This window comes from Brassica rapa, chromosome A01, assembly GCF_000309985.2.
Source record: "Brassica rapa cultivar Chiifu-401-42 chromosome A01, CAAS_Brap_v3.01, whole genome shotgun sequence".
Lineage (NCBI taxonomy): Eukaryota > Viridiplantae > Streptophyta > Magnoliopsida > Brassicales > Brassicaceae > Brassica > Brassica rapa.
Window position 1 is genome coordinate 3,273,815 of NC_024795.2, and position 16,428 is coordinate 3,290,242.

General features: G+C 36.5%; 4 protein-coding genes across 5 annotated transcripts; 3 read left to right on the forward strand and 1 right to left on the reverse strand.

Annotated features, from left to right (window-relative positions):
* Positions 1–2,518: 2,518 nt before the first annotated feature.
* Positions 2,519–4,976, forward strand: LOC103852217 (omega-6 fatty acid desaturase, chloroplastic). Its single transcript, XM_009129140.3, has 10 exons — positions 2,519–2,747; positions 2,855–2,912; positions 3,004–3,242; positions 3,311–3,454; positions 3,539–3,690; positions 3,767–3,889; positions 3,960–4,137; positions 4,237–4,355; positions 4,437–4,551; positions 4,634–4,976. Exons 1-10 carry the CDS (start codon positions 2,709–2,711, stop codon positions 4,796–4,798), a joined length of 1,332 nt encoding a protein of 443 aa, XP_009127388.2. The 5' UTR covers positions 2,519–2,708; the 3' UTR covers positions 4,799–4,976.
* Positions 4,977–7,014: 2,038 nt separating this feature from the next.
* On the forward strand, positions 7,015–8,844 carry LOC103852238 (50S ribosomal protein L21, mitochondrial). Its single transcript, XM_009129157.3, has 5 exons — positions 7,015–7,525; positions 7,609–7,689; positions 7,788–7,889; positions 8,187–8,261; positions 8,362–8,844. Exons 1-5 carry the CDS (start codon positions 7,127–7,129, stop codon positions 8,479–8,481), a joined length of 777 nt encoding a protein of 258 aa, XP_009127405.1. The 5' UTR covers positions 7,015–7,126; the 3' UTR covers positions 8,482–8,844.
* Positions 8,845–9,141: 297 nt separating this feature from the next.
* Positions 9,142–11,935, forward strand: LOC103852260 (leucine aminopeptidase 2, chloroplastic). Its single transcript, XM_009129176.3, has 10 exons — positions 9,142–9,381; positions 9,510–9,918; positions 10,007–10,201; positions 10,305–10,530; positions 10,636–10,762; positions 10,840–10,935; positions 11,040–11,117; positions 11,227–11,287; positions 11,356–11,543; positions 11,630–11,935. The coding sequence occupies exons 1-10, from the start codon at positions 9,142–9,144 to the stop codon at positions 11,759–11,761; spliced, it is 1,752 nt and encodes a 583-aa protein (XP_009127424.1). The 3' UTR covers positions 11,762–11,935.
* Positions 11,936–11,948: 13 nt separating this feature from the next.
* On the reverse strand, positions 11,949–14,581 carry LOC103852248. 2 transcript variants are annotated; one of them, XM_009129167.3, is made up of 9 exons: positions 14,429–14,581; positions 14,148–14,272; positions 13,760–14,020; positions 13,571–13,612; positions 13,171–13,253; positions 12,997–13,098; positions 12,657–12,871; positions 12,438–12,532; positions 11,949–12,351 (listed from the first exon to the last, which is right to left on the reverse strand). In XM_009129167.3, exons 3-9 carry the CDS (start codon positions 13,899–13,901, stop codon positions 12,077–12,079), a joined length of 954 nt encoding a protein of 317 aa, XP_009127415.1. In that variant the 5' UTR covers positions 13,902–14,020; positions 14,148–14,272; positions 14,429–14,581; the 3' UTR covers positions 11,949–12,076. The 2 variants fall into 2 exon arrangements, with proteins under 2 accessions (XP_009127415.1, XP_009127420.1); XM_009129172.3 differs by having other exon boundaries at positions 13,760–14,025.
* Between the last annotated feature and the right edge of the window lie 1,847 nt (positions 14,582–16,428).

Genomic DNA, 16,428 nt, shown 5'->3' on the forward strand with positions numbered 1-16,428 from the left:
GTCAACTAATTTACTAAACTGACTAATTAATTATCTTATAGCCATAATGTATAAATATATAGATATCAACTATCTACTGATATTTTACCGACATTTGTAATTTCATAGTTTGTTTTGTTATTACCTATACATAGACTATACACATATAGCACAATCTCTTTAAAGTTTGTTGATTCTGCTGCATTAACAATATTGGGATCTAATGTACTCCTTAGTTAGTACTATTGTAATGAATCAATTTTATTGTAATCATCATTGCCATCGGATCCTTTGGTCGTGGAGAGCCAGCAAAAAATGAACACGTATGACACAATATTGCACGGCAATGCCATCAAGAACATGTACGCTGCATGCAGGCATTACTAGCAGTGAATTATCAATAATTTTATACAAATTAAAGGTTATTACTTTATTTCATTTTCGATCATTATTAACATTCAACATACCATTATCCTGTCTATCTATAATTCCATTCTTCTCTTATGACAAACAAAGACGTTTCCACTGTCACAGACAACGACAAACCCGTAGAAATTCAATATAACTAATACAATGGGTTTGATTCGTATGTTTAGTGTCAAAATATTCGGAAAATGATTTGGTTAATAACATTTCATGAGATGATTCTATATTCCGTTTTGACTTTTTGGTATATTAAAAATTGTTTCCAAATCAAACTTTAGCAGATTGAAATTTAGTGTCTAATGGAGATAAATTTGGTATATTTATAAAAATTATGTTTGGACATTTACATACTCGAGTTAAAAACACATCCATCAAGTTTTTTTGTTAGGGTTTTACTTTATTAGAATATCGCAATCATTTACAGGTTTGCAATGTGCATATATGTGTGTATCTTATATATAATGTAAATGATATTTATTTTAAATATATAAATTATTTTGCTAAATAGATATAATAAACCTGAATACTAGTGAAGAAAAGGTTCGTATTAGTATGTGCTACTCTGTGCGTATAGATGGTATGAATCATGATGCATGCCTTTCACTCAATTTTGGGTTGAATTGGTTTCGTTTATTTCAGTTATTTGCTGACTCTGGAAAGTAAATGCCGAACATGGATGGAGTTTTGTACTGAGGTGGCAAAGTTTTGTTTTCAAAAGTTCTTTTATCTAACTATTGGTGGACGAAATTAGAGAGAAACTGATTGATTGGAACGGGAATAACATCGGTAACTAGCGGACAAGAGGCATTCACATGCAAGCTCTGCATAAAATCAATAATAATGTGTGTTTGGTTCGAAATACAGTATTTTATACTAGATCATTGATTGTGATGACAATTGAGACATCAAACAAACGAAAATGATTTCTAACGAACTTAACTAACAATAGTAATTAACGCGGTTAAACCTTAAAAAGTTACTTCATGCTATGGGAATATGCGAACCTCAGTCCTCAATATCATTATCATAGATTGTTCTTATTATTATTTTTGATCAAACATAGATTGTTCTCATATTAGGATTTCTAAATGCTCAGTGGGAAAACAAACTTTAGGCCTAATATTGCTGTTATGGTTGGCTAAGCAGTAACCACAGAACTATCTATCAAATTAGGGGTAAAGCATGAGTTTGAGACATGAATCGGGTTCGTGTCAAAACCTAATTTACTATCAGATTTTGATCACATCTTATATGGAGCTGTCGTGCATTTAGTGTATGATGGTTATGTGAATCGCTCAGCTTCACATGTGTTGCTACTCTGATTCAACTATTGGATTATATATTTTCTATATTTAGTTGGGCTCAGCCCATATTCTTTACAAAGACTCATTCTCTGTCTCAAGTCTCGAGTAATTAATTAGTAGGTCATGTCTTCGTAAATTGAGTTGAACTCACAATGAAGCCCACAATAATATTTTTTCTTTTGCTATAGTCAGAGGCTCAGAGCAAAGCTTCATGTTCAATTTTACTTTCAGGATAATAAAGAAATTCTCAGTGTTTGTGTTTAGTAGCCGTGGAAAACTACAAACTTGGATATTGTTTTGTAACTCGAAAATTTTGATTAGAAACGTAAATAAGACTCAGGTTATGGTGGTTTAAAAAAAAAACTCAGGTTATGAAAAGTCTTGTGTATTTTTTATCATTTAAAGCATGACAACTACGTCTGGATTGCAATGAAAACATCAAACTTTTTGCTTTTAAATTGACATTGCCAATCTTAAACGACTAAACCACCATTAGTCCAGTTTATACTCTTTCCTATATAATTAACAAAATAACAATACTATTTGACAAAACAATTTTCGTTATATATTTATTTTTCAACAAGAATTTGTTATATAGATAAATATGCACGTATCACCCGTAACGCATGTTTTCTATAAAGCTCCAAATAAACTAGTGATCCAAACAACTCGTCAGTTTAGTAACTTACGTTTGGAATTCGAATTTTTGGAATTATCGTTTAAAATTAATTAATTATCTTAACTAAATTACTTTTATTTTTGTTAAAATTGTGCCAATATTATACCCTTTTTGTTACTCAATATTACGATAGTTTTCCCAATATATACACATTTATATATTTTTGATCAATTATGCAAAAATATTGTTTCTGAAACAAAAAAAATTTAAAACCCCAAGTTAAATTGTGGAAGTCACTTGTGCTATGAGCTCGAAGAGGTGACGGCTCTTCACAACCATTCAAATTTCAATCCCCTTTGGCTTCGTCTTCTTCACCATCCATGGCGTCAAGAATTGCTGATTCTCTCTTCGCCTTCACGGTAAAAAAAAAAGTCTTCACCTTTCACATTCTTCTCTATTGCCCATCACTACTACTTTGAGTTTCCCATCATCAATTTTGTTTTTTCTTTGCTCATTGGATTCTCAGGGCCCACAACACTCTCTTCCTAGGGCTCCTAAGCTTGCTTCTGCTCGTCTTTCTCAGGGTACTCCTCAAAAACCCATCTTTTTGCTCTGCAAGTGCAAAGTTGTTGTCTTTCTTAAATGAATGCTGATGTTAGTGAACCGTTCTATCAGGTGTGTATGCTGTGAGACCAATTGGTCTTTTGTTAAAAGGAACTAGAAGAACATTCCTTGTTCCTGCAAAGAAAAGGATTGGATGCATAAAAGCTGTCTCTGTTCCTGTCGCACCTCCATCAGCTGATAGTGCAGAACATAGAGAACAGTTAGCAGACAGTTATGGATTCAAACAAATTGGACAAGATCTTCCTGATAACGTCACCTTGAAAGATATCATGGATACTCTTCCCAAAGAGGTATACAGCTTTTTCAATAAGCGTTGTGTGTGAACAGTGTGATTGATACTGAACTTCTTCTTCTTCAGGTGTTTGAGATTGATGATGTGAAAGCATGGAAGTCCGTGTTGATATCTGTGACTTCCTACGCTTTGGGGCTCTTCATGATTGCGAAAGCTCCTTGGTATCTGCTTCCTTTGGCTTGGGCTTGGACAGGAACTGCAGTTACAGGGGTAAACCTCTCATCATCCACTGTCTCTTCTCTATGTGTCCTTGTTACTTTACTTTTGTCTAAGTGCATTGTTTCTTTCTTCTAGTTCTTTGTGATAGGTCATGATTGTGCTCATAAATCATTTTCAAAGAACAAATTGGTTGAAGACATTGTGGGTACTCTAGCCTTCCTACCTCTTGTGTACCCTTATGAGCCGTGGAGGTTTAAGCACGACCGTCACCACGCCAAAACCAACATGTAACTCTTACTTGCTTACCTAGACTGTTATATATATATTCACTATAGGATATGTGATGACTTTGTTTCTCTATAGGTTAGTTCATGACACAGCATGGCAACCAGTTCCGCCAGAGGAGTTTGATTCATCACCTGTTCTGAGAAAGGCAATCATTTTTGGATATGGCCCCATTAGGCCTTGGTTGTCCATAGCTCACTGGTATATATACTCTTTAATTCTTATTTTCTCTATATACCTTTTTAGTTAATGATAGTAAGTGTTCTAACAGGGTGAACTGGCACTTCAACCTGAGAAAGTTCAGACCGAGCGAAGTGAATAGGGTGAAGATAAGTCTAGCTTGTGTTTTCGCCTTCATGGCTGTTGGATGGCCACTGATCATATACAAAGTTGGTATACTGGGATGGGTAAAGTTCTGGCTGATGCCATGGTTGGGCTATCACTTTTGGGTAAATGCTTCTATGTGTTACTCTTCTCTGTTATATCTCTTTTCATTCGATAAAGCATCAGAAGCCACAATGGTAACGCATTTACTGTTTCTTCTATAGATGAGTACGTTCACGATGGTTCATCATACGGCTCCACACATTCCTTTCAAGCCTGCTGATGAGTGGAACGCGGCTCAGGCCCAACTTAATGGAACTGTTCATTGTGATTACCCGAGTTGGTAATGCAACTTTTAAATTCTCTGCTGGCTGAGTTTTGATAGCTCTTGTTTGATTTTCATATGTTTTCAACGTTGTGACAGGATTGAGATTCTCTGCCATGATATCAACGTACACATCCCGCATCACATAAGCCCAAGGATACCGAGCTACAATCTTCGTGCGGCTCATCAGTCTATACAAGAGAACTGGGGAAAGGTAACAACCACTTTTTTTATCCCATAAAGCTTTGTGAATTTATATGACACTGGCGGAAGATTTGAGGTTTCTTTTGATGCAGTATACAAACTTGGCTACGTGGAATTGGCGGTTGATGAAGACGATAATGACTGTGTGCCATGTCTATGACAAAGAGGAGAACTACATTCCTTTTGACCGGTTAGCCCCTGAAGAATCGCAACCAATAACATTCCTCAAGAAAGCAATGCCTAACTACGCAGCCTGATTCATGGCGGGCAGCCTTTGTATTAGTATTTTTTTTAAATTGACAATGATATTCACTAGCTTGTATGCTTTTCAAGCGATAAAGCTTTTCCAACGTTTTTCTACGCTGTATCTTATAAACTTATCAAAAAAAAAGAGAGAACTGGCTGTCCGTTTGCAATTCTATGATCACTTTCTTAGCTTGAACAAGTCAGTCTATAGAGAGATACAAATCTTTTTTATATATTCTCCTGAATATTGATATCTTTGCTATTCTCTAACAAACCTACAAACATAAAATTTAATAACAGACTAAGCAAGGTAAGATACAAACTGCAAATCATCAGATGATCCTTATAAGACAGAGTCGGCTCACTCAACAATAACACACTCCTTGCACCAATGGAGCCATGATCGTCGCTTCTTTTAGTTTAACCTAGAACTCACCACCTCACACTACTCCCTCCTCCATACATTCTCATATCGATAAATCCTCAAAAAATCATTCACCACACATATTTATTCCATATCAACACCGGAGACCCTATAATCACGCGCCAAGACCAGACCATATTCTTGTCCCGTAAATCCAACAAGCTATATAATGCAACATCATATCTTTTCTTGGAAAAGAAGTTAACATCCAGCCAATTTTTTGTTGAGCAGTAAATTCATAACTTAAGGATTCTATACGGAACCAACTATAGCTTGCAGCAGTTCATGAAAATTAAATTTACACAAGAACATATCACAACGTTTGGACTTATCGCATTTATCGCTTGTTCAAAGACATTAAAAATAATAAGTTTTGTGCAATATTTGATTGAATAACCCAAGAAAATAACAACAAAGATATCGACTTGTATTATTACGCATAACATCTGATGATGGGTTTTGAAACCCTAGCAGAACATCTGCTGACAATACGAAAGGAAAGCTTGAAAAGTAAATCGGTAAACAATAAAGAGAAACAAAGACAGAGAAAAACATCAATCCTCCACATCAATTTGGCGCCGTATCTGACCATTAGCTTCTCATGCAAGTCGCCGATGTAAGTCGATTTCACCTCCTCGTTGATCACGTCATCAATATCTTCTACCTTCTTTGCATGCCAATGTTTATAAAATTCGACTATTTCACCGTCTATTTCATATGTAGTTGGCTCAAGAAAGAACCGAGCTTGTGAATGTACAACCAAAAGCAAGACGAGGAAGGCGAGGAAGATGATCTTTGGGAACCAAGCAGTCATGATCGTTGGAGAATAAGAGCTTACACTGGAGAGATCACATAGATATACGTGTTTATTTATATAGATGTTGTGATTTCCTTTTTCTAATTATTAAATTATTTCTAAAACATCTTGTGCTTTTTTTTGGATTTTGATTTCTTTTTTGTATAAGGAAAATCTTTTAAGACTATCTATATCACAAACAATATTTCGTAACTTTTTTTATGGGATGGTAATTTCCTTTTTTCTAAATGGAAACAATTTTAAACTATTTAGCACAAATAATATTTTAGAAATATTATGGGAGAAGAAGTACACTGGCCTCTCTGTCATTTTCTTTAGTGATCGACGTTGTTATTAATTTTTATCTGGTTACTGTGGACTTTATCTTAGGCTTATAATTAAATTAGTTCCCTGCAGCTTTTCATAATCTTTGTGACTAAAAGTATTAACATCCCGAACAGCGATACGTAGAAAGACTTAAAAAAATTTGATTTAGCTACATATGTTACTAAAGTTAATTTACCTTTTGCATCATGTATCCTTTTAAAATTCCAAAACTAAACGTGCTTAGACTGGAGTATAGATGACATATCGGGAAGTAATTCGCGATATTATACGAGTGAAGCCAAAATACGGAAAAAATGTTGAATGCTGATTTGCAAGGTTAATAAACATGACTTTTAGGTTTTGGAAAAATTAACATACCGACCGTTGGAACGGGATGAAGTCCATGAACCGAGTGAGCAAGCATGGATGGTCCATTAGCCGTGGACGGATCAGATCGTTATAAATGGTATCAGACCTAGTTAACCATCTCATTTCTGATCCAAAAAATGTCTTGAAACTTATAGTAGAGAGTAACGAGGAAATTGAATTCCTTAAAAATGGATGAATTATAACATCGCAAACTGTGATAATGTGATAAGTGGTAAGGTTTAAGAAAATTGATTTGCTACGTATCTCCATGTATATAATCAAACAAAACACCACTAAGACATGGTGTAATATGCATATGATGATACCCTCTGACTTGTGCGGAGGGTTTCCATAAACTTCAAGTTGACGAAACAAGGACAACAAAAACCCTCTCTAGTCTCTGTAAACCCTAAGCCTGCTCCGATGGCGAGCCTTCGATGCATTCGCGAGTTGAGCCGCCGCGCCACGACGGTTTTATCGATCAGCCAAACACGCTTGATCTCTTCAATTCGGGGATTAGAGCTTTCCGGTACTCATGCGGCCCCAATCCAGAATCGATCTCTCACTACGGACTACTTCCCTTGGTACAGCCGTTCCCAAGGTCGCCAATTCGCTTCGAAATCAAACGGTACTGATGAAAGCAGCGATGGAGAAGATGACGATGAGGAGGAGGAGGATTCGGCGGAGATGGAAGTAGAAAGGGAATATTCACCGGCGGAGAAAGTGGAGGCGGCGGCGGAGATAGGGTACAAGGTGATGGGTCCTCTCAAAACTTCCGAGCGACTCTTCAAACCATACGAGCCAGTCTTTGCCGTTGTTCAGGTTTCGTGTCTGCTCGACAAAACTCATAGTGTCATTTCAGACAAATTCTGATGTTTGACTGTTTTTTTACTGCTGTCCTATAGATTGGTTCGCATCAGTTCAAAGTGAGCAACGGGGACTCCATTTTCACAGAGAAGTTGAAGTTCTGTGACATCAATGATAAGGTATATCTTCTTCTTCATGAACATTGTTTTAACGTTTAAGATCTTTGCTATTATTTTATGATTTATAAATGTTGTTAAATCTTGTCTCTTTGCGGCAGTTGACACTGACTAAGGTTCTTCTGTTGGGATCGTCAAGCCAGACGATTATTGGTAGGCCTATCTTGCCTGAGGCGACTGTTCATGCTGTTGTGGAAGAGCATGTGAGTGTCTTTGCAAGGTGTTTTATTATATTAGTCAAGCTGTGCATAAGGGAAAAAAGGTTGACAATTGAAAACAGAACATTTACTTTCATGAGAATTTGCTTGCTGAATCCGATGATGGGTGAGAGAAACTTAATCAGCTAGTGCTAAGAGTTTGAAAGCCTTAGGAATAATGTATGGACGGACTACAAGTTATTAGATTAGTCTTCATCTATTGTTTGGTGGCCACATCATCAATGAATGTCTTGATGTAGAATAGCGTCTAACTAGTTTGAATACCTTTTGTGTGAGTGACAGGCGTTGGATGAAAAAGTGCTTATTTTCAAAAAGAAACGAAGGAAGAATTATAGGAGAACCACAGGACATCGACAGGTATCATCCCTTAAGTGTTTCAGCTTTGGCAATTACCTTGCTTCGAACTCTTTCAATATGTGTGTTTGTTGTTTTTGATCATTTAACGCTTAATGTCCAGGAATTAACAAAGTTGAGGATAACCGATATACAAGGAATAGAGAAACCAGAACCAAAGATTGTCCATAAACCTTCCAAGGCAGCTGATACAGAGCAACCAGAGGCTGAGCTTGTTGGTTAGAACGTTAGAGAGAAGAATTGCTTCCTTTTTTTTGTTGCTGATGCTTATACTTTAAAAGGTTTTCTTAGAACTAGTCGCTGAAGGGAAAGAATAAGGCCTTTGTTAGTAACTGGTAATTACTAGGCTCCTAAGATATGAACGTGATTACCTTGGTTATCTGAGATTTCTCCCCCACTGTTTCATTTTGCTTTTGCTCTTCATTTGTAATGGAACTCGCTCAAGCTTCTGCATATTGTTTGTTTTTGTTTTAAAATTCTTAAATAAAAGATTTGCGGAACAACATCAATAATGTAGCAAAAATTGTATTTAATTTTTTTTGTATTAGTTTTCTTTTGTATAGAAATAAGGTACAGATTGTAACCAGATAATACATTTTCTTTTTTCTTTTTTTATTTTGGCCGTCAACAAGCTAATACATTTTACATACTGTTGAAAAAAAAATTCTTAATCGAAATAATTTCCTAGTTAATATGATAGTCACATGACAAGCACATGATACGTCGTAGCGGGTCAGAAACGGACCCGAAACGGGTGGGCCGAGTCGGATAGTAGCAAATGGGTGAGTCAAGTAAAAATAGTGGAGTAGCCCCGTAATCAAATTCTCCAGTCATCGGATAGATAACTAACACACGGCGGCTTCGTCTCCGTGCGTTTCTCAAAATGGCCGTTACTTTAGTTACATCCGTTGCTTCTTCTTCTGCTCGATTCCATCTCCGTTCGTTCTCTTCCTCTCCTTCACCACTCTCCTCGAGTTTCCTCCGATTCCAGTTGCCGCCTCGCTTTAGACTCGCTCTCGCCGTAACGCCTCTTTACCATTCTTCCAGAGGGAGAGCCATGGCTCACACACTCGCACAAGCTACTCTCGGCCTCACTCAAGCCAACTCCACCGATCATCCTAAGGTGTGTGTTAAACTCGATTCTAGTCACTGCTTCGTGGATTCTGTGTTGATTTGTCGATTGCGTTCGAGTTTGACTTTTTTCTTATGTGGCGTTGACCTGATTTTGAATCGTCGATGTTCTGTTATTAGGTCACCTTCTCCGCGAAGGACGTCGACGTGACGGAGTGGAAAGGCGACATACTCGCTGTTGGCGTGACGGAGAAAGACATGGCCAAGGACGTGAACTCCAAGTTCCAGAACGCGATACTGAACAAGCTCGATGCTCATTTGGGTGGACTCTTAGCGGATGTCTCTTCTGAGGAAGATTTCTCCGGGAAGCCAGGGCAGTCAACAGTTCTTAGACTCCCGGGTCTCGGATCAAAGCGTGTGGGTCTGATTGGTCTTGGTAAAACTGCGTCCTCTCCTTCGGCTTTTCAGAGTCTCGGCGAGGCTGTTGCTGCAGCTGCAAAGGCTTCTCAAGCTAGCAGCGTTGCTGTTGTTCTGGCCTCTTCAGAGTCTAATGAATCGAAGCTCACTTCTGCTTCAGCTATTGCTTCAGGTGTTTGTTGTTTTGATGTAAGCAGGAGAAGGATTCTCGTTTCATTACCGTTTTGGAACTGATGGAATCGTTGTTTACTTTGTGACAGGCACGGTGCTTGGTTTGTTTGAAGATAGCAGGTATAAGTCTGAGTCAAAGAAACCATCTCTCAAATCTGTGGATATCATTGGCTTTGGAACTGGACCTGAGCTAGAGAAGAAGCTTAAGTATGCTGAAGATGTTTCTTATGGCGTCATTTTCGGGAGAGAACTCGTTAATTCTCCAGCTAACGTTCTCACCCCTGGTATGGATCGTTTTTTTTGGAGCATCATAGTTTTATATTTCCGTGTTTGTGTAATGTGAGCATTGATGATGTGTATTGAAGTCTGCGACTTTCTATCTTACAGCTGTACTAGCTGACGAGGCCTCAAAGCTAGCTTCCATGTACAGTGATGTTATGACTGCAAACATCTTGAATGAGGAGCAATGCAAAGAGTTGAAGATGGGTTCATATCTTGCTGTTGCTGCTGCTTCAGCTAATCCACCTCGTTTCATCCACCTTGTCTACAAACCTTCTAGTGGCCCTGTCAAGACCAAACTTGCTCTTGTTGGAAAAGGATTGACATTTGACAGGTAATCTCTTGAGCAGTTGTCTTCTGTTTAACTTTACCTTTACTGCATCAATCTCTTTTTATTAGTTTACTTATTGGTTATTGACCATATGCTTTTTGTTCGCAGTGGTGGCTACAACATTAAGACCGGCCCAGGTTGCTTAATTGAGCTCATGAAATTTGATATGGGAGGTTCAGCTGCTGTTCTTGGCGCTGCAAAGGCCATTGGTCAAATTAAGCCTCCCGGTGTTGAGGTAAAGTTTATCACACGAAACTTGAGCTTCTGACTTAACGAGAATGTACCTTAACAAATACCTTTTTGCACAATCAGGTGCACTTCATTGTCGCAGCCTGTGAGAATATGATAAGTGGTACTGGAATGAGACCTGGAGATGTCCTCACAGCCTCAAACGGAAAGACAATTGAGGTATCATAAACACTATTTCCTATATGAGTCCAGCTTCAAAAACTTCTGAGATTTCTATTGTTTTCTCTTTACAAAAAACTAATTTGTTGGCGGTATATGTGCAGGTTAACAACACAGATGCTGAAGGGCGACTAACACTTGCAGATGCTCTGGTTTATGCTTGCAACCAGGGAGTCGATAAGGTATTGTCTGAAATATTTTGTTCGTTTGTTGATACATAGAAGCTTGAGGAGTCTAATTCAGACATTGTTTCTATCGGTTTTTGCTAAAACTTTTGAATAATTTATGCAGGTTGTTGACCTTGCAACGTTGACTGGAGCTTGTATTGTTGCTCTTGGAAATTCCATGGCAGGTACATAGGTTTGTGTATAATTACGTTCACTCATCATGAGTGAATGTTGATTTTTTTTCTTTCTGCAGGCATATATACGCCTAGTGATGAGCTTGCAAAGGAGGTAATTGCTGCATCGGAAAGAAGCGGAGAGAAGCTATGGAGAATGCCGATGGAAGAGAGTTACTGGGAGATGATGAAATCAGGAGTTGCAGATATGGTTAACACTGGAGGCCGTGCAGGTGGATCCATCACCGCGGCTCTCTTCTTGAAACAGGTGAGAAGCGTAGAAACAAAGAGCACATTCTAATACTTGCACTTTAGTTCTCTAACGAAGAACCGGGGTTTGGTGAATGGTTGCAGTTTGTGGACGAGAAGGTAGAGTGGATGCACATAGATATGGCAGGACCGGTGTGGAACGAGAAGAAGAAAGCTGCGACTGGGTTTGGAGTTGCGACACTCGTCGAGTGGGTACAAAACAATTCTTCTTCTTAAAATGAAACCTCATGATCAGAGACCAATCATTGTGCCCCCGAATTATTGTGCTTTAGATATTGATGGGCTAATCCGTTCTCAATTGTTTCCTTTTGGCGTCTACTATGATAGATAGTGAGATAATATTTCAACGAAGCAAAACTTGGGGTTTTTTGGAGAAGAATTTTGAAGCTTCTTGTTCGTCTTATAACAAAACAAACAGAGTAGTTATTTCCTTTGAATAAGTTTAAGCTAGGCTCTGAGAAAAATCAGAGCTCATGTGCACAACAATACAATATTTTCCAAAGCTTTAAGCAAAGACAGGAACAAGCGGTTCTAGCTTTCCTCTTCTTGAGCAGAAGAAGGAACAGGAGGAGTAGGTTCAAGCATTCTTACAGAACGAGGAAGCATAAACTCAGCAAACACAGGGTAGTGAGACGACGGGTACAACTCGTCGACCTTGTCATTTACCACCTCGCACATCACGGGAACTACAGACCTACCTCTGTAGAGTATCCAATCAGTGTGTAGATCTTGTGTCTGTCGGTCCCAGCAGAGGCATAGCGCTCTGAATATTAGCTTCAGAAACTCGACCGTTCCCTGCTTGTCACCTACACAAAGTCTTCAATATGTTATGAAACTCCAGAGATAAATGATTCTAATGGCTCGTGAGAGGCGAACAATGTTTTATCCGTACCTTTGAAAGCATGATATGTTCTTATGAGGGCGACATTTTTTCGTACTCGGGCACTTGGCCATGCGTCTCTCATGTCCCCTACCACCCCATGCTCTCTGCAAGTTGGATGAATACAAAAAAAAAACACTTTGAGTTGAAACAAGTTTTGCAGTGTAGCTGTTATTGCAACACACAGAAGTTGTGAAAGGAAACTCTTTGAGTTGAGTGATAGTAAGGTACCTAGATCTGCCCAAGAGAAATCTTCCGGTTGTTGATTCCTTCTGTGTGTTGAATCCTCCACAGTAGACAACGGGCAAGCTGGGAGGTAATGATGCCATGTGTTGCCACGTGAGCAAAGCACTTCGCCTACGGGCACGAGGACTGATTTCATCCAAGTTTGTGTTGACTATCTGAAACGAAAAGCCCGGCGGCTCCACACGTTTAAGTTGGAATGTGTAGGCAGCTTTGTCAAAGAAAACACAAGACCCTGATATATATATATAGGACAATAGAATCAAGCCATTAATACTAAGCTAACAGCTGTTTAACTAACATCAATCCCACACAGTAATCAGGATATGGCCCATGTCGCTATACAGGGAACTTCAGAACCCCATGCCGTGCTTCCAGGGACCGAGGGAGACTCTGACAACCAAAATGTTCCACCCTCCAGCAGCTCTACCTTCAATTAGCATACATAGAGTATAGCATTCAATTTAATCATCATGACATTTTCATGAAAAAAGTCAATTACTTTTTCCTTGTTGTAGAAGATGGTGCAAGATTCATCAGTGGGATCCTCATGCCCTTTTCTTGATATGCCAAATTGATCATACCCTGCAATCAAAGAAGAGTATTATAGTCTATCTCTTCTAAGTTCAAGGACACAATGCAATCTGAAGTGTTGTCAAAGCATGTGGAACTAGAAGCTAGTTCATTGGTTCTTAGCTAAAGGAAGTAGTAACAAAAAACAAGATAGACAATGCCACCATCATGTGAAGAATAACGTGCACATCATTACCATACAACAGACAACTCAGAGTGCAAATCAACTGTCAGAATTAAGCAATATCAACATATATACTAAAAATAGAATCTAGATCTAGATCTCTATAGAATTCACATCATAGAAAAAAAAAAGATAATATGTATACCTGGTAAACCCTGCTGAATATAGTCTAACTGCGACTTCACACCTACACAAAGGAAACAGGAGATCAAAAACACATGAAGCAATATTACACTACAGCATTCATTCATACTCAATAAGCCAAATATGAAGAAGGAAGAGAGATCTAACAAGCTACTGATTCATCCATAGGAAGAAAGAAAAGAGAGAGAACCTTGTTGAGTGCAGAGAATAACGGGGGAGTAACTGGTGATGACACTGAGACACAAATCTTTTCTTTTATCCCATGAATTAGGACTTTCTTCAGGTTGATCATCGTGAAGATTGAATGTCATCACACTCAAAGAGACACTCATTGTTCTTGTCTCCTTCCTCTTCTATATCTCTCTCTGATGTTTTTGGCTTTGTAATAATAAACGAATAAAAAACAAAGGGTCTCTCTCTCTCTCACACATCAGGATCTCATAGTCGTGACCTACACTAATTGTTTTCAATAATTAGTCAAAGCGGTGAATTTCAAGGTGAGAAACAGCTCAGAAATCAAAATCAACATTATTAAATATTCTAATTTAATATTATAATGCGCGAATTAGATACTTAACCTTCTTCTTACAGACTCTTATCAACAGTGGGTCTTGTTGGGTCTTGCAAATTTGATGACTTTTACCAGAAAAAACCGTGAAAGTCATGTCCTTTTGATTACCAAAGTACTGTTGGAACCATTATCCTGCAAAAAATAATAATACTAATTATAAACAGTTCTTTCTCTAAGCTTACATGTATATTAACAGCATCATCAGATATCAAATCAGAAGAGGAAAAAAAGAAAGAAAGAAAGAGAGATAATAAAAACAGAAGAGGGAGAAGAAGCAAAACAACTAACCGTCGGAGGAGAAGGTAATGAACTCTTCGGCGATATTATTTTTGTTGGCCTCTCCCTCTCTCTCTCCCTCTCTATTTTATTTTTCTTTCGAAAGGGATTTTAATAAGAAAGTTGAAAAGCTTCGAACCCGAGACACAGGATCTATACTATACTAAAAGGAGATATAAGCCATGGGGTCCACATAGGATAGAAAAATCAACCAATCAGAGAACCCGAAATTGCCATGTCATCTCATTTTTTTTCGTAAAAAATAAAAAAACAATACGAAGGTGAGAATCGAACCCGGGTTAGTATGATATATATATAGGACAGTTACCACTAAGCCATTGAAACTTTCTTGGACACATATACAAGAACCACTAAGTATATAATCACAAATTCTTATGTACATTTACAATAATATGAATTCAACTTTCAAGACTCCGATACTTTGTTTTGTAAAAAAAAAATCTATACTATACTAAAAGGGGGATATAAGCCATGGAGAGGGTGTCTACATAGGATAGAAAAATCAACCAATCAGAGAACCCGAAATTGCCATGTCATCTCATTTTTTTCGTAAAAAATAAAAAAACAATGCGAAGGTGAGAATCGAACCCGGGTTAGTATGATATATATATAGGACAGTTACCACTAAGCCATTGAAACTTTCTTGGACACATATACAAGAACCACTAAGTATATAATCACAAATTCTTATGTACATTTACAATAATATGAATTCAACTTTCAAGACTCCGATACTTTGTTTTGTAAAAAAAAAATAAGTAAGTGACTAAGCTAATATATTCTTAGAAAGTGTGAGAACGTTGACAAATATGAAAAAGCATAGATTTTTGTTTTCGTGACAAAGTTAAGAATTTTGTAAAAGTAAGTTTAACATATAAATTTTCGTGACAAATATGAAAAAACATAGATTTTTGTAAAATTTTGACAAAAGAACTCATAACATACTTCTCTAATGTCTTAATAAAATATTATTTAAGGGTGCAATAATTAAATATATTAATTCAATAAATTTTGTAATTTATAGACAAAACAATAACACAACAAATTTTGAAACATTTGTTTAACCTATCGATTTTTTTTATGAGAATCCAACTAAACAAGATAAAAAAAATAATTAGATTTACAAATATTTAATTACCATTTTATTCAATTTTGATTAATTTCAAATTATCATAATGTATCTTTTGAAGTTACAAATATGAAAAAGCATAGATTTTTGTACAATTTGACAAAACAACTCAAAACATATTTTTCTAATGTCTTAATAAAATATTATTTAAGGATGCAATAATTAAATATATTAATTAAATAAATTTTATAATTTATAGACAAAACAATACCACAACAAATTTTGAAACATTTGTTTAACCAATCGATTTTTTTTTCATGAGAATCCAACTAAACAATTAGATTTACAAATATTTAATTACCATTTTATTCAATTTTGATTCATTTTAAATTGTAATAATGTATCTTTTTGAAGTTACAAAAAAATAATGTTCTTTCTTTATTACATTATCATTATATATAGATTCTATATACACAAAATAAATATAATATAACAACATAAATTTACCTTCCCCGATTCATATGAAAACTTTTTAAGTTATCCACCAAAGCAAATTAATTAAATCAATGAAATTGTTAAAATACAGCATATTAATATATAATTTTATTTTAAATTAAATTATTTAAAAAGTGTATTTTCGTTAAAACAAAATAATAAATAAGTAAAACTGATTTGATGGTAATTTTTATGATATATATATATATATATCAATTCTGTGAAAGAAATAAAAGCTTAATATGAAAAAAAATCTTAAATACAAAAACCTCTAAAAAATAACAAAAAAACTAATAAATTAAACTATGATATCACTTAAAAGCTTCTTAGACCATATTAATAAAATATTTAAGCGATAATTAGACAAATTTGATTTTTTTTCCAGCAAAACGTTTATTATTAATCAGAATCAGTTATTTCAAGATGT

What these genes read in the sequence shown, in the direction of transcription:
- LOC103852217 (XM_009129140.3), top strand. Translation starts at nt 2,709, where the DNA reads ATGGCGTCAAGAATTGCTGATTCTCTCTTCGCCTTCACG. An exon ending in ATTCTCTCTTCGCCTTCACG is followed by an intron (nt 2,748 to 2,854) that starts GTAAAAAAAAAA and finishes TTGGATTCTCAG; the next exon opens with GGCCCACAACACTCTCTTCC. An exon ending in CATTGTGATTACCCGAGTTG is followed by an intron (nt 4,356 to 4,436) that starts GTAATGCAACTT and finishes ACGTTGTGACAG; the next exon opens with GATTGAGATTCTCTGCCATG.
- LOC103852238 (XM_009129157.3), top strand. Translation starts at nt 7,127, where the DNA reads ATGGCGAGCCTTCGATGCATTCGCGAGTTGAGCCGCCGCGCCACGACG. An exon ending in ATGCTGTTGTGGAAGAGCAT is followed by an intron (nt 7,890 to 8,186) that starts GTGAGTGTCTTT and finishes TGTGAGTGACAG; the next exon opens with GCGTTGGATGAAAAAGTGCT. An exon ending in GAACCACAGGACATCGACAG is followed by an intron (nt 8,262 to 8,361) that starts GTATCATCCCTT and finishes CTTAATGTCCAG; the next exon opens with GAATTAACAAAGTTGAGGAT.
- LOC103852260 (XM_009129176.3), top strand. Translation starts at nt 9,142, where the DNA reads ATGGCCGTTACTTTAGTTACATCCGTTGCTTCTTCTTCTGCTCGATTC. An exon ending in AGCTAACGTTCTCACCCCTG is followed by an intron (nt 10,202 to 10,304) that starts GTATGGATCGTT and finishes TCTATCTTACAG; the next exon opens with CTGTACTAGCTGACGAGGCC. An exon ending in TTAAGCCTCCCGGTGTTGAG is followed by an intron (nt 10,763 to 10,839) that starts GTAAAGTTTATC and finishes TTGCACAATCAG; the next exon opens with GTGCACTTCATTGTCGCAGC.
- LOC103852248 (XM_009129167.3), bottom strand. Translation starts at nt 13,901, where the DNA reads ATGAGTGTCTCTTTGAGTGTGATGACATTCAATCTTCACGATGATCAA. An exon ending in TTTCTCTTGGGCAGATCTAG is followed by an intron (nt 12,533 to 12,656) that starts GTACCTTACTAT and finishes TCCAACTTGCAG; the next exon opens with AGAGCATGGGGTGGTAGGGG. An exon ending in AACATATCATGCTTTCAAAG is followed by an intron (nt 12,352 to 12,437) that starts GTACGGATAAAA and finishes GACTTTGTGTAG; the next exon opens with GTGACAAGCAGGGAACGGTC.